The sequence below is a fragment of the Akebia trifoliata genome, unplaced genomic scaffold (assembly GCF_017979445.1).
Source record: "Akebia trifoliata isolate Shusen 1 unplaced genomic scaffold, ASM1797944v1 Contig00947, whole genome shotgun sequence".
Taxonomy (NCBI): Eukaryota; Viridiplantae; Streptophyta; class Magnoliopsida; order Ranunculales; family Lardizabalaceae; genus Akebia; species Akebia trifoliata.
This window is the reverse complement of record NW_028237360.1, coordinates 1-16,393: the sequence shown is the minus strand read 5'-3', so window position 1 is coordinate 16,393 and position 16,393 is coordinate 1. Positions and strand designations below refer to the sequence as shown.

The 16,393-nt window shown below is 36.1% G+C and overlaps 1 protein-coding gene and 1 long non-coding RNA gene across 13 annotated transcripts; one reads left to right on the top strand and one right to left on the bottom strand.

Moving 5' to 3' along the window:
* Positions 1–1,159: 1,159 nt before the first annotated feature.
* LOC147380824 (uncharacterized) lies at positions 1,160–6,458 on the top strand. Of its 12 annotated transcripts, XR_015175065.1 has the most exons (7): positions 1,161–1,497; positions 3,703–4,148; positions 4,267–4,620; positions 4,727–4,738; positions 4,814–4,928; positions 5,556–5,699; positions 5,786–6,457. It is a non-coding gene; the product is annotated as an uncharacterized LOC147380824 (long non-coding RNA). The 12 variants fall into 12 exon arrangements; XR_015175062.1 differs by having other exon boundaries at positions 1,160–1,497; positions 4,727–4,928; positions 5,786–6,458; XR_015175064.1 differs by having other exon boundaries at positions 3,703–3,842; positions 3,988–4,148; positions 4,267–4,928.
* An 887-nt stretch (positions 6,459–7,345) lies between these two features.
* Positions 7,346–16,393, bottom strand: LOC147380823 (uncharacterized). The gene is made up of 3 exons (XM_086431198.1): positions 15,941–16,393; positions 10,588–11,196; positions 7,346–7,513 (listed from the first exon to the last, which is right to left on the bottom strand). Exons 1-3 carry the CDS (start codon positions 16,391–16,393, stop codon positions 7,490–7,492), a joined length of 1,086 nt encoding a protein of 361 aa, XP_086287324.1. The 3' UTR covers positions 7,346–7,489.

Below are 16,393 nucleotides of genomic sequence, written 5' to 3'. Positions count from 1 at the left end.
CATATGGTTAAGAGTCAAACCTTTGAAATCAATGGTTAATCTTGGTTTACTTCCAATCAGGTGATAATTGCTCCTAAACATTGTAAACCATCGTCTGTGTCACTTTGGGTCCGTGAAAAGAATCGTCTTACCAGAGTACCTTTGTCAAATCCAAGTAGTCAATCCTTTTAATTAAAAAAAACAAGTGCCATGGACGAAACAGTACTCCGTCAGATTTTGGAATCTTTTCAAGCACAGATTATTGCTTCTATTCATACACAAATCGGGGTTCTAAAAATTAAAAATAAAATGGATAAAGTTATAGAACCTCAAACTGTGTTTGACCTCGTCAAAGACCTAGAACATGATCATTTACCCATCGACCCTGTCTTAGCACATCGAATAACTCAGGTAAAAACTGCATTGAAGAATATCAAGGACCCCGACAATCTTACCCTTGGATTAAGGGCAATGACGTTATTCCCTATGATCCATCTACCAGAAAAGTTTACAATGCCAGACATGGAGAAGTTTGATGAGACCAAATGCCTTAGGACTCATTTGAAGGTATATGTCGACATAATGCAATCCTAAGGGCTAAGTGAGGAATCGATGGCCTAACTTTTTCAAAGAACCTTTACAGGTCCTGTCTTGCGTTGATTAATGTCACTGGCCTCGTCTCGGGTAAGAACATGACATGAATTGATGAAGGAGTTTATTGGTCGGTATTCTTCTAACACGGACATCAACTCACACGAAGGGATTTAGAATCGACTAAACAAAAGCCCTGGGAAACCTTCACTGAGTTCATTGCTCGATGGAGAACTAAAGCTGTTCAATTACGGGACCGACCCTAGGAGAAAGAATAAGTCAAGATCATCATCAGGAATCTTACTCTTAATTATGCCAAGTACTTGATGCCTCAATACTTGCCCACCTTTCAATACCTTCTTAAGGTTGGAAACCAAGTTCACTACCTCAAAAAAGTTAAAATTCGATACTACTAAAGCGTTAAACTCGGTGGCCCAAGAGCAACGTTTATTTCTGCCAGCCCATTAAGCCTAAGAAAATATTTTGACAGCCTCAACCCAACGATCCACCGAAATTAATAAATAAAAAAAAGCTTTAATGTCTTAATAGGTTTTTCTTCTCAATTGTTTGCCTATTTCGAAGGAAAATCAGGCATTCGATACATTCGAAAAAAGATCACTCACTCACAGACTTTCCCTCTTGATCTTAACGTCTTACAGATTTTCCCTTTTGATTTGGTTCGATCAAATAGACATTCATGAACATCGAGCGATCGAGAGCACCGAACGATCTCTCACTCTCACTCACATCCCTCAATCTCCCATTTTGGATCGATCGAGAGCACCGAACAAGCTCTTGTCACTTCGTCAATGGATTTTTAATATCTCAGAGCTCAAATCAAAGAAGAAATTAGAGCTCAAGTCAAAAACCCACCGAATTCAAGCTTACTCATCGGTGCCACCGATCAAACCACTCCAGATCTCATCTGTAAGTCTATCTCTCCCAAAAACCCTAAAAAAGCCCTAAAAACCACTCTAGATCTCCTTGCAATTATTTATTTGGAAAATTTTAGAAGAAAATGGGATTAGTTTCTCATCTATTTACCAATTATTTAGTTCAAGATTTCTATTCAATCGAAGCTAAGCACTCTGCAACTCAAGGTTTGTTTTTGGAATTCTTATTTTCTGATTTGTCCTTTATATGTTCTAGGTTTGTTAGACCCTAATTTCTTCTTTCTTTCTCTGTAGCATTATATGGTTCTTGTTTGGATTAATGTTTTGCACCTTTTCAGATGTTCTGAAAACAAACTTATTTTTTATTTTTTATTTTTATCCTTTTTGTGTGTATTTTGGAATGATTCTTCCCTTCTTTTGTTTTTAGGTTCATTTTGGATTGTTATATGTTATAATGTGGTTCTTTAGGCTTTCAATTTTATGACTTTAGATTGAGAAAGAAAAAAAAAAAAAAAACAGAGAAGAATGTGTTATGAAAAAAAAGCTACATATACAACACTCTCAAGAAGAGCTTCTCATACATATAGCTCAGTTGAAAAATTGGCCAATACTTAAATAATTTAAGAAATGTGGGTGTAATAAGTAAAAGTTGGGGTGCCAATAACATCTTTCTTTCCCATTTGGCAGTCATTGAGATTTTTGTGGTGTGTATCCTTAGGATCTTCAGTGATCTGATCTTTTATGAATCTGTCATGGGTGACATTCCTCTTTTGAGTGTATGCCAAGTTCCAACCATGGCAATTAAAAGTCATGTGAGATTAATTTGGGTACGATATGAGCAGACATTCGATGATTCATACATTTTCTGAAATAATTTGCATTTGTATAGAAAAGAGTCATCTTTCATTGGAAATTATTGCATATACAACTTCTAGAAGCTCATTGCATTACAGAAGGGATACTAGATTATGTTGGTTCTGTATATATTTTGAGATGTAAATACTATCTATCTTTGTTGTTTTGGATGTCTATAAGTTTGGTTGAAATATTGCAATGCAAGGTGGTGGGTTCAAGTCATGGTTACCCAAAAAAGAAACAAAAAGGTTTGGGACAATGAAAATCTACTAAAATTAAACCAAAATTACCAGCAACATCATTTTTTTACTAAAATTACCACCCTTAAATAGACACAAACTCACCTTGAAATAGTTACCGACGGGTGAAGCATATATGAGAATGTGTACTCTGGGGCTTTGCTTTGATTTGTTATTATTTCTCATCTTATTCACACATCATTTACCAAATAAGTAGATCCAAAGAGTTGCCAAATTGGTGCACGTTGAGATTCTTTAAGGTGGTATGTGATTTTCAATTATTCGCGATTCTTGAAGCATAATATTTTCCGAATCATACTTATTAACATTGGTCACATATATCTACCTGTCTTGTATGATTCACGGAAGCATGACAGTTTCTATATTAACATTTTTTGGATAGTGTGCATAAAAGTTACATTTTTTTCATCATGTATTCAAGCATCAATTTATCTATCATATTTGCTCTCCACATTAGATGCATTAGTGGTGTGTGGGGAGAAATTGAAACTTTCAGGTCTTCGAGATTTAAGGGATGTGATTTCCATATAATAATGAATATTGGTTGCATATATCTACTTATTTGTATCATACATTTATTGATCTATGAATAACTAGCCCAAACTATGTTTTGTATATCATACATGTGACCATTCGAGAGAGTAAAATTTGGGTGAGGGAAACCAAACTGATTTGAATTCTAAGCAGACAAAGAGGAAGAGATTAATAATCTTTCTCTGATAAATGGTAACTAAGAATTTATTAGCACTCAATTTTATTTTTTGTACAACCTACATATATTTGTGTGGTGTAAGAGAAAAGGGGATTGAGTTGGGTGTGTTTATTTTTTATTGGGTCATTTGTTATATGGTAAAGATCGCTTAGGTGGGTCCATGGGTCCCATTAAATTTGGACTATTCGATCTTACCAAGTGTCATACCTTGCGACTCATGGATAAATATTCTCATAAATACACACTTTTGTAAGTAGAATGTATATAGTGTCGATCATAGGCATGTGCACACAAATTTTTCACTCTATGTCATGTTTTGTAATGGATCTAATCTTTATAATGGTTTATTGATCTTTGTAGATCCTTGTTTGGTTAGAAATAATTGAACTGAATATGGTATTTTGATTTGTAGAATCCTTGTAAAGGTCACCTTGGTTAATGTAACAGACTGATTGAAAATTGCAATAGTAAAGATCACTGAAGAAGGAGCTACTATCTATCCACCTTACACCTTGAAAACTTTCTGGGGTTTCTCTGCTTTCCAAAATCCAAGTAAGGGTGCTGAGGTATCATGGTAGCCAGCTTGATAGGTCCTTGACATTCTCAATTCCTAGATATAAGTAGTAAATGTGAAAGAATTATTTACTTGAAACTTATGCGGCGTCTTGATGTCTTCTTGATGTTGTGGTTTTATAAGTAGTAAATGGGCAAATGAAGGTGTTGTGGGCATGAAATGGCATAATGAATGGGTTTCAAGACTGCTCCATAAATGCTGAGATACTTAACTCCATGACCGTGACAGATGAGCACTTCAAGACTGCTCTTGGGACAAGCAAACCCTCTGCTTTGCGTGAAACAGTGAGTTTTCAGAAATATCTACCATTTTCACAGATCTCCAAATACATGATCTCCTTTGATATGAGATGCACATCTTTTTTTAGTATTAGTTTGACACCTTGAATTTTGATGCTTACAGGTAGTTGAAGAGCCCAATGTCAGCTGGAGCGACATTGGGGGGCATGAAACTGTCAAGAGAGAGCTTCAGGAGGAAATGCCAGTGTGGGAATGGGTTTTAGATAATTTATTTTTGTACTTTTACAATATGTAATTTAATTTTGGTTTAATAACTCCTGTTATACAGACTGTCCAATGTTCGGTGGAGCATCCCAAAAAGTTTGAGAAGTTTGAGGATTTACGTTGTTGGTTTTCCTGATTCTCATTATTGTTACCATTTATGTTAACAATTGTGGGTACATATTTCTTGTTGAATGCTGAGAACTATCATTGGCAATGGACTTCATTCTTCTTTGCTGCATCGACGGCTGTCTAGGTATACCTCAACTCCATATATTATTACCATGTGAAGACAAAGATGTCAGGCTTCTTCCAGACTAACTTCTATTTTGGATGCACACTCATGTTTTGTCTTGGGTTAGGAATCCTCTGTGGTGAGTTTTTATGTAGCATGCAAAACTTCTGCTTGAATTGGATCTGGTTTAATCTGATCCTGTATCATTTTCCAGTCATTACTTGGAGGTAGATTCTTACGAAATGAAAAGCCTAGGATGAGAGGCCGCCTTCAATGGCAGCAAGTGAATTAGGTCAGTTAAGGCAACGACATACCGTATCTGGTTTAAGGTATGTGCCAACTGTTCTGTTTTTCTTTGTTTGGCTGAAGCTGTTACTTCGTTAAGTTTTCTCAATTAGCACTTGTATGTTTCTGTTTAGCAGCCTTTATTGTCTGGGCACTAAGGTATCTCTGACTAGGAAAAGAATGTTTGGACTTGCATGGTTTAGAGATGACTAGGGAAAACCTTAATCTTCATTTATTCCTTTTATTTATTCCATTAGAGTAGCTAAATCCAATTTTAACTAGTCCTATGCATGCCTGATGCATCTCTTTGAGAAAAAAACAGTGGTTTAAGCGTTAAGACGGCTAAAGGATGAGTAGACTTCTAGTGGGTGTCCATCTTTTTACTCTTTAGGATGGGATGCCCAATGCTGGTGATTGTCAATGGAAATACTTTGATGCATTCATTAAATGATTTTACTAGATGCACTTAAAAGTACATGTTTTGACAGAAGATAAAGCACTAGACAGAGTAGAGTGGGAACACGGGTCATCTTTCATTTTTTAGACCCCAACCAGTTGAATCAATGAGAATGATTTTCACTTTTTTCTTTCCCAAATCTGTTCAAGTTCTAATTAATGTGCTTTGGAACCAAATTTGAGGACTTGTATCTAATTAGTTTTGATTCTTGCAGGTTTATCTCACGTTATGTTGTGCTCTAATAGCTTCGGCTAATGGTGTTTACATGCATCTCCTCTGGAATATTGGGGGTTTCCTCACAACAGTAGGATGCATCGGAAGTATGATTTGGTTACTCTCAACTCCTCCATATGAGGAGGTAAGCTTGTTATCTCGCTTTTTTGTTACAATTTTTAGTGGTATGAGCTTAATTTTTGAATTTGGTATACCTTTCTTGATATACAGAAGACCTGCTTCCAAAAAAAGGCTTGGTAAGGTGTCCAATGTATTTTAAACTTCTACCAAAACAGGCCACGTAGACACTGTTCTTATGCTATAGGAACAGGAAGCCGTTCTGGATCTTGTCTCTAAGAGAAGAGTGTAGATAATCTGACTTAGGCACGTGGCAACTCAATCAACTTACCTGACGTGACAGGCTCAAGAATCATAGATGTGCTCTCCTCGGAATATAAAATTATGAATCCCATAAAAAGATGCAGTTTGGTATCACGAAAAGAAAAAGATGTCATTGCTGAATGAGATTGCTTGTTCAGATGGGGAGTCTGTAACAACGGCCAATTTGATGTTGGAACTTGCAATTCACCGGTCAGAAGAAAAAAAAGAGAATCTGTTGAACGTAAAAGATTTATTTTAACTCCTATGTAATAAATGGCATTGCTCAAAGTTAAATAACCTTGATATACAAAAGAAATCATGCTCTGTTCCTTAATAATTATATCCCCTTCATCTGCAGCTATGCCCTAAACTGGGTTGGGTCTGAATCAGACCAACCCAGGTGCATCCATTCCAGATATGAATGTACATTTGCTTTACTGGGATTCTTGATTCCAATCATTGTCACACTGTATCCATTTGAACTAATCCAGTACTTTCACATTCTTACCTAGCCCAAAGAGATCAATAAACATACTTTCAATTGTCTCAACAATTATCAGTGCTGGTTGATAAACCAATTTTAGGACTAAAAATGCTACTAGTAGTTAGGCCCAAAAAATGAGGGTTCCATGGAGTTCAAATCAGAACCAATCTTATTGGGCCTTCATTTTTTTGATTCCCAAATAAAGCTTAGAATAGAAAAGAAAGATGCGAAAGAACTGTCTCAAGCCGACGAAAATATGTTATTCGACGGCCTTAAGCCGACGAAATATGTTATTCGACAGCCTCAAGCCGTCGTTATTGTTGTAAAAATCCCCGATTCGACGGTTTTGAGCCGTCAAATTGATGAAAATTCTATGCTCTCTAACCGTCGAATTTTTTTTCGACAAGGCTCAATTCGCCGGTCGAAGCTGATGAATAGTTACATAATTCGACGGTTTTGGGCCGTCGAATTTATGATATTTTCACGTAGTGGTTGAGGATACCTACTCTTCGGAACTTTTTGACAACTCATTTGAATCAAAACCCAAACACTCCAAGCCCAGTGCAAATTCATTATAAGTAGCTAACACCACTTTCGCTCTAACTCCTCAAGCCACTTAGTCCTCACAAGCCAAGCCTAGGAGACAGTTCTCTGAAGCTTTTGACCTATATAAGACCAAACAATTCGGCTATGGTGTGGATTGCTCTTATTAATTGGTTTGGTGCTTTTATAATTACCCTCAATAAATGTACATTGGTCCAACTTAATTGAAAAGGGTTTGCTCAATTTCACAAATATTTGGTCTGATCATCGGTTTGGTTCTAATACTTTTGTAATCAAACACTAGTGGAACTTAATAGTCACATTTAGCAAATTTTAGAATTTCTACAATAAGGCTGGAAATGATTGATTATTTATCACAGCAAGGTGAAGTGTTGTCCCATTTTCAATTGTCAAGTCTTTGATAGAATATGGACTCCAGCATTTCACCCACAACAGTAGTGATCCTTCGCTCAGCAGCCCAGTGAAGAGGAGGTTTCCTCTATCTTTCTTTGAGTTTCCCCCACTTTTTAATAGTTCCTTCCAAGAGATCCCTGATGAGGAAGGCACCATGAGAAACCAGAACAAAAGGAAGCTTGAGTGATAACACAAAAAGAGAAGAAAAACTATACATGAAAAGTATGATAAATTCTATCATCTTCCGCTCAACGAGGAAGAAGATCAAATCTTCCTAAACACTTCTTTTGATAGTTTCTCTCTCTAAAAATCTCAAAGCTTCTCTCTCCTCTTTCTTTTGTTTCTTTTCAGGATCTTTATTATACAGGACCCATAAACTCCTACATTTCTCTCTCCCTCGCACTTTGGATGGAACGGAAAGCAGTGTGGGAAAGGCATGAACACGGTCAAGGGCGGATTTACAGTGAGGGCACTTGCCCAGCATTCTCCTCTTGAGAATCTAATATTTTTTGAGTTAATGAGCACCATTGCACAAGCTTTTGGGTTCTCTAACATTCGTTACTCATCATTAGGAATCCACGACAATCAGGTTGACAAGTTGAGAAATTGAACGAGTCCAAAAATAAGGTGTCTACAACTTGGGAGTCAAAATTTGTCTTATATGGATTAAAAGTTTAAGATTGGGCTGATTTTTATTGAGGATGATCTGTATGGTGAGGAGATCATCCTCACAAGAAATCAGCCCAATCCGAAACTTTTAACCTATATAGGACAAATTAATTTTGGTTCCCAACGTTGACTATCGAACCTGATCCACACACACACACACACACATATATATATATAGGGAAATGTTCAGCACCCTAAGTTTTACCACACACTTTAACAAACGTTTTTTGTCCTACATGGGTTATAAGTTTTGGAATGAGCTGATTTTTGGTGAGGATGATCTCTATGATTAGAAGATCATCCTCCCCAAAAATCAGCCCATTCCGAAATGTTTAGCCCCATGTTTACACGTTGAAAAATCGTGGACCGTCCATTTTTTTGTAAACCATTTTTGATGGGGTTAGAAGTTTTGGAATGAGCTGATTTTTGGTGAGGATGATCTCCTCACCATAGAGATCATCCTCACCAAAAATCAGCCCACTCCAAAACTGCTAACCCATGTAAGACAAAACACGTTTGTTAAAGTGTGTGGTAAAACTTAGGGTGCTGAACGGGACCCATATATATATATATAGGGTCCCGTTCGGCACCCTAAGTTTTACCACACACTTTAACAAACGCGTTTTGTCTTACATGGGTTAGAAGTTTCGGAATGAGCTGATTTTTGGTGAGGATGATCTCTATAGTGAGGAGATCATCCTCACCAAAAATCAGTTCATTCCAAAACTTCTAACCCCATCAAAATTGATTTACAAAAAATGGACGGTCCACAATTTTTCAACGTGTAAACATGGGGCTAAACATTTCGGAATGGGCTGATTTTTGGGGAGGATGATCTTCTAATCATAGAGATCATCCTCACCAAAAATCAGCTCATTCCAAAACTTCTAACCCATGTAGGACAAAAAACGTTTGTTAAAGTGTGTGGTAAAACTTAGGGTGCTGAACATTTCCCATATATATATATAGATATATATATATATATATATTATATATATGGGTCACGTTATTACGACACACCTTTTTGTCTTATATGGGCAAAAATGTTTGGAATGGGCTGATTTTTGTGAGGATGATCTCTATGGTGAGGGGATCATCCTGGCAAAAAATCATCCCATTCCAAAACTTCTAACCCCATCAAAATTGATTTACAAAAATTGGACGGTCTATAATTTTTTCACAAAAATCGGACGTTTAGAAGTTTTGGAATGGGCTGATTTTTTGCCAGGATGATCCCCTCACCATAGAGATCATCCTCACAAAAAATCAGCCCATTCCAAACTTTTTTCCCATATAAGACAAAAAGGTGTGTCGCAAAGGGGGTCGCAAAGGGGGTCGTAATAACGCTGTTCTATATATATATATATATATAGATAATATATAGGGGAAATGTTCAGCAAAAACAATTTTGGCAAAACATTTTTCAAAACATAGGTTAGAGGTTTTGGAATGGGCTGATTTTTGGTGAGGATGAGCTCTACGGTGAGGAGATCATCATCACCAAAATCAGTCCATTCCAAAACTTCTAACCCCATCAAAAATGGTTTACAAAAAATGGACGGTCCACACGATTTTTCAACTTGTAAACTGGGGTTAGAAGTTTTTGAATGAGCTGATTTTTGTGAGGATGATCTCCTCACCGTAGAGATCATCCTCACCAAAAATCAGCCCATTCCAAAACCTCGAACCCATGTTTTGAAAAATGTTTTGCCAAAATGTTTGTCAAAATGTTTGTTGCTGAACGGGACCATATATATATATATATATACTGTGCATGATTATATAATAGAAAGATTTGCAATGATACAATGAGCTACAGGGGCATACCACATTGGATTACATAAATGAAAATTCAACAGAATCAACATACCCACACATAGAAGCTTTTGGAGCTGGTACATAAACACAAAACACCCACAAATCGTGTTGGAGTGACATTAAATTTGACATGTTTCACACATTACTGACGTGGAGGTGCACATATAACCATAGATGTTTTTGACTCATATTTCAATGAAACACGTCTATGGTGTCTTGTAAATGTCTCATATTCTATTGCACTACATAGAGCTGTGGGGATGCAAAGCCCCCGGCCTGAATTTTTAAAGGGGTATTAAAAGGACAATCGAATAATATTTTCTTAAAGAGTATTCTATTTTTGGGAGTTTCTATTTTTAAAAGTTTTACATGTTTTGGTAATTCTCGGTTATATAAAAAGAGATCTCTAAGACTATAAAACTTATGAGAAAATAGGGATTATTCTTGTTTTGTTCTGTGGAGATAGCACATTGCCGAACCATTTAAATCATTGTGTTTGTGCGATTGTGTTATCTTTGTTATTTTGATTATTTCACATATGGTTCCGTACACATCCAGGTCAACAATGTGTGAAGTCACTCCAGCATTTTCCAACATCCACGTATAACTAAGTCGACACATTAAACATGCAAGAAAAACACACTTGGCAAAAAAAAACATTGTGACAAAGGAGAAGTATGCCTTAAACTACTCCTATGTATTGTCGTCTTCTTATTATTCTTACCAGTTTTATTGCACATAACCCAACAAGTAGCATTGCTAAAGCTTCTACCATGTAAATTGGACTAAAGCCAAGTGAAAGGATATAACAGCTGAATAGGCAGATGAGAGAGCCTTGAAGTAAGTATCTCATAGGCATTCTTCTAGTGAGGTCTCTAATTACTATAAATGACAATAGAAACCCTGTGATATTGAATGCCGTGAGTACGACGAATGACTGAGGGTCTTTGTCAAGTCGAATTGGGTCTCCAGCATTATGTAGGCCTGCGTCATCTTGCCAAAAACCACCAGGTGGGTTGGCCCCGTTTTGGAAGATTGTTGTTATAATGAGACCGGTGACAACCAACAATGCATCTCGAGTACTGTCCGGCACATCTATGTCAGGAAGACAATAGAAGTACCTCAATTTCATTTGATTTGTACAAAAAGTTCTAAAGGAATGACAACCTTGTGCCTGCGTTGCTCCACAACGTCGAAGGATACCCTGAATTTCCTTAGTGTTGTGTTCGGTTGGATTTTGGATTAAGATATCTAAGGCTGTCCAACCATTGGCATTGATGTCATTGACACTAGCCTTCCAACCCTTACAAGTGCGTCCCAACAACTTTATCATCTGTATAGTGTACAATAGAAACACATTAATAACAGTTTTATTGTGATTGGCAAGGAACACAATTTTGAAAGAGTCCCTAGAGTGACTGTGCAAGGCACTACATTACACACTGTGCTTACCATAGATTTTTCACTCATATCTCGAGGAAAAGCATCCATGGTTTTATGCACACCTCCACATCAACACAGTGTAATGCAATGTTGTACACAGTCACTTCAGCATTTACATTTAAAACTCGGTGGAGTTGTACTCATTCAATACGAATTGGGTGAATCATCTCAAGGATTCATCTTGCACTTTTGTCAACTGAGTGTGATTTTGGAGATGACCCCACTTTAGAGGAGTGATTTTTAGCTCACAGTGCTCATAGACTCTTCAATCCATGCCACGTCAAGCATGCAAGGGAAGTTTTGCAACTAACAAGAGTAGTTTTGTAAAGGAAAATGCTGAAGTGAGATTAAAATTGGCATCGATTCTCGCCATTGCTGACATGGATGTATGTACCAAACCATCGATTGTTTTTCATTGAGATATGAGTGAAAACCATTTATGGTTATGTGTGCACCTCCACATCAGTAATGTGAGAATTGATGTCAATTTTAATGTTACTCCAGCACGACTCTTTTGTAAATTAGAGATGCCATTCAATGCATGCGGGTTCTTGCCAGGCAAATGATGGACTCGCAAATCTTTTTTTCATTGTTTGAGCACATCATGGAAAAACACAAGGAAAATTTCTTTCTTTTAAATTGGGTCTCATAATTGTTTTTAGTAAGTCTAACCTTACTAACTTGGTAAGATTTCAAATCTTGTAAGGCATTGACCTCAACTTATGGCATCCAAAAACATGATCTGATGCCACAGGGATATAGAGGAAAAAAAAAAAAAAAAACTTCAAATGGTTTATTTTTCACTGCTAAATTTTAGTTTTAAATTTGGGATCTTGATGGACAATAGCTGTCCATTTTCAAAGCCAAAGATCAAGTCCAAGAAAACTAATTTTTTTGAATTTTTTATGGATCCCAAGTCATTAGATGAAATCTAGAAGACTATAGTGTTAGATTGCCAATTTGGTAATCCATTTGAGCTCAATGATCCTTAGCAAGATTTCAAATCTTACTAAATTAGTAAGGAAAGTGTTTCTCTTTTTTTAATTAGTTTAGTAGGTGGTTGGAGCAATCGGACTTGCATAAAAAGATTTATTTATAATTTAAAATACTAATTAATAGAGTTTTAAATATTAAATAATTATAAAAAAAGATATTTTTTATGTTTTGAAAACTAACTTCCTTGATTATAAGGTTGTTAGTTTCAATTTTATTTATCTTTACCAAAATGAACTTGTTTAGATCAAATTTAAACCTAAAAATTAGGGTGTTCATGAGATTCAAATTCTTTCAGTGGCAAATCAATATCTTAAGGGGGAGGGGTGAGAAATGATTTGCCGTCCCAAGCGACAAATCTCGTGTGAAAAATAGATTTCCCGCATTTAGTATTTTCTTGGCAATCAAACACTGATAAATTCACATTTTTCACAACAAACTATTTTCCTTAGAGTTTGCCGTGCAATCAAACATGCCCTAATTGTTAATATTCCAATGATATATTAAAACACAACCATGGAGTCAACTCAAAACTTAGTGAATGCAATCAAGAAAGGAAACAAAAAAGAAAAAAAAAATCACAATAGTAAGTCAACCCATTCGATGTTCTCATGAATCAATGGTCTCATAGACATAAAAATCAGTGAGTTTACTTGGTCAACTATAACAGCCACCACTTCAACAAGGGTTTGATTGGAAGGTTGGCTCCTTCCTTCTTCTTGCTATCACACTTATCAATTACGGAGATAACAATCTCTCAAATCTTATTGACCAAGTCATTTTTGAAATCCTTGAACCTTTGATCCAATAGATCATTGGTTACATAGAGCTAGTGTTCCTCAACCATGTTGAAGTTGGTAAGGCCCTCAAATGAACCTTTGATACCACTTGACATAGCATAAGCATGTGATTCATTAGATTCGATAGATAAACAAGCAATAGTTTGAAAGAAATAAAATAAAGAATTATAAAGTAATTAAGAGAGAAAATATAATCGAATTGATATGTTTTAATTGATTGAATTTTGTTTTTGAAGTTTCTTATATAGATACCTTCATCATAAAAATTTAGAAATCTTCTAAAATACTAAAAATGTAACTTTCCTAATCTATATATAATATAGAGTCATACTGGAATAACCTCAAGCTTGAACCTTATATCGCACTTCTTGACGTGAAAGTGGATAGGAACTATAGATGCCTAAGGTCACTTCAACATTATTCTATAATATAATACCAACTTTCTAAACCTATTATAATTCAATTTGAATACTTAAAAACACTTCTAATTATAGTATAAAGAATAACAGTAAATATAATTAGATCAAAATAGAAATCTAACTAATTAGATACTAAACAAATTAGAAATTAGACAAAATATTTTTTTTTTAAAGTAATTATGTAATATAAATCTTACAAGAACTAGAAAATAAAAATAAATCCTACTAAAATAAAAAACTACTTAAGGCTCTCTAAATAAAATTATAGATGTCCTACATCAAGTCACCATATCTATCCATTAAGGATTGTGTGAAAATTTAGAGATTCCTTAGAAGTCTTGAATCAACATAGTAAAAAGAATCTAGCATAGACGAATGTTGAGTCAGTTTAGGAAGTGAAAATTTGATGCCAGCCATGTTCATCCCTCAATGTCAAAGAACTTTATGGATGCAAATATGCAGGTTAACTCGGTGAAAATATATATATTACAAATAAGGTGCAAAAACAACCAAGTATCCCATCCCGAAAATCTGAAAATTAATATTCACAAAATCTGGGGTTTTGCAAAATATTTTGGAAGACGAAATCAATCCTTGTGCAAACCATGTAATCGTTCATTGAACTCCACGGGATCATCCCATCCACAAGACAATTGTGAAATTTAAAACAACCTACCTAACAAGGATTAAAATTGACCCAAATGGTTAATGATATTGATTGGCTGAGGATCTGAACCATTTCCTAACTGAGTCAACTCAATAGTTGGAGCATACAAATACCCAATCCAATATTGAACTAGATGAGTCATCTCAATACATGAGAACTAACATGAATTATTGAATCTATAAAAGAAACACTTTCCTTACTGAGTAAGATTTCAAATCTGACTAAGAGTTGTTGAGCTCAACACTCCAAAGGCAAGCTGTGAAATAATATGATTGCAAACAAAACTTTGCATTTTAGGATGGAAAATGCTGAATTGACTGCCTTAGGCACCCCGTTACACAGTACACACTGCACTGACGTAGAGGTGAATCATATATACTTTCACGGGTATCTTGAGGAAAATTATCTATTGTTCTTTGTGCACCTCCACCTCAGGGCATTGTGTAACGCAGTCAGTCCTGCTCTACTCTTTTAGGGCGTACCAAGACACAGTCTAAACTAGAATGCTCAAATAAAGGAGGGTTTTGTTAGCATGTGTCCTAAGTGCACGAGAGCAGATCCTGTAATACATTTCCCTTGTAGCTCTTGTTCTACAGTTCATAGACCATCAAATTGAATTAAAAAACAAAACAGAACTCTTGGATTCATTGTTTAGATCAAATTTCAACGTGTTTTTTCTTATATGGGCAAAAAGATTTGGAATGGGCTGATTTTTTCTGGGGGTGATCTCTATGGTGAGGAAATCATCCTTGCTAAAAATCTGCCCCATTCCGAAATTTCTAGCCCCATATTTACACTTTCAAGAATTTTGGATAGTCCATTTTTTGTAAACTACTTTTGATGGGGTTAGAAGTTATGGAATGGACTGACTTTTTGCAAGGATGATGCCTTACCATAGAGGTCATCTAAAAAAAAATCAACCCAATCCAAACCTTTTTGTCCATATAAGACAAAACATGTTGTAGGTTTATGAATAGCTTTACGTGTCTACGGATCCTGACCCTATATCTATATATATATATATATATAGGTCCTGTTCAGCACCCTAAGTTTTACCCTACACTTTAACAAACGTGTTTTGTCCTACATGGATTAGAAGTTTTGGAATAGGCTGATTTTTGGTGAGGATAATCTCTATGGTGAGGAGATCATCTTCACCAAAAATCAGCCCATTCCAAAACTTCTAACCCCATAAAAAATGGTTTACAAAAAATAGACGGTCCACGATTTTTCAACTTGTAAACATGGGATTAAAAATTTCGGAATGGGCTGATTTTTAGTGAGGATGGTCTACTAATCATAGAGATCATCCTCACCAAAAATCAGCCTATTCCAAAACTTCTAACCCATGTAGGACAAAACACATTTGTTAAAGTGTAGGGTGTTGAACATTTCCCTATATATATATTTATATTGTCACTGAACTCCTAATATTTAAAAATGGATGGTCACTGAACTCCTAGACCTAAATGATTGGATGGAATCACCTTGATGATGTGGCGCACCCTTAATTGTTGGTAGGAGCTACAGAGGAGACGCGCTACAAAGGATCCATTCCCTAAGGGCACGCGTGAAGTTGCATTAACTATGCCTTGTAAACTAATAAGCATGCGTGCTAGGGTATTTTTTATAATACCCTGAGGGCATATTTGGCAGGAAATTAAATTTCCTAAGTATGTTTAATGCAACTTGTGTCTTAGGGCACATCTTAACAAACCCAATAAAAGAAAAACAAGAAGAAAGGATAGGATTTACTTGGAGTTGTTGTCCAAGGGCAGCAAGGTGCAAAAACGTGTTTCCTTCTCTGTTTTTCCAGGAGAAGACCTCCTGGTACTTTCTGGAACTTTCGATCCATTTCACCATGATTTTGAAGACTTCATAATGGTTATTTTGCACGGCAACATGAAGTGCGGACTCCTTTCGAGCAGTCAAGTCTTTGATAGAATCTGAGCAAGACTCCAACATTTCACCCAAAACAGTAGTGTACCCTCGTTCAGCCGCATAGTGAAGAGGAGTCTTCCTCTCCCTACCCTTCACACGTGCAAGTTCTGCGTCCATTGCTAACAGCTCTCGGGCTACCTCTTCATGTCCATTCATCAAAGCCAGATGCATAGGGCTGTAACCGCTTTGGTCTAATTTTCTAGCTAATGAAGGCATCAACACCATGATCTCGATGGCAAAATCAGTTTTCCCAACCACTGCTGCCAT

Bases quoted from the DNA above. Each gene is read 5' to 3' on its own strand.
- LOC147380823 (XM_086431198.1), bottom strand. From the start codon at position 16,393: ATGGCAGCAGTGGTTGGGAAAACTGATTTTGCCATCGAGATCATGGTG. The intron at 11,197-15,940 runs GTAAATCCTATC...TACACTATACAG, and splicing joins CCCTTGGACAACAACTCCAA to ATGATAAAGTTGTTGGGACG. The intron at 7,514-10,587 runs GTAAGAATAATA...CTTCCTCATCAG, and splicing joins GGTTATGTGCAATAAAACTG to GGATCTCTTGGAAGGAACTA.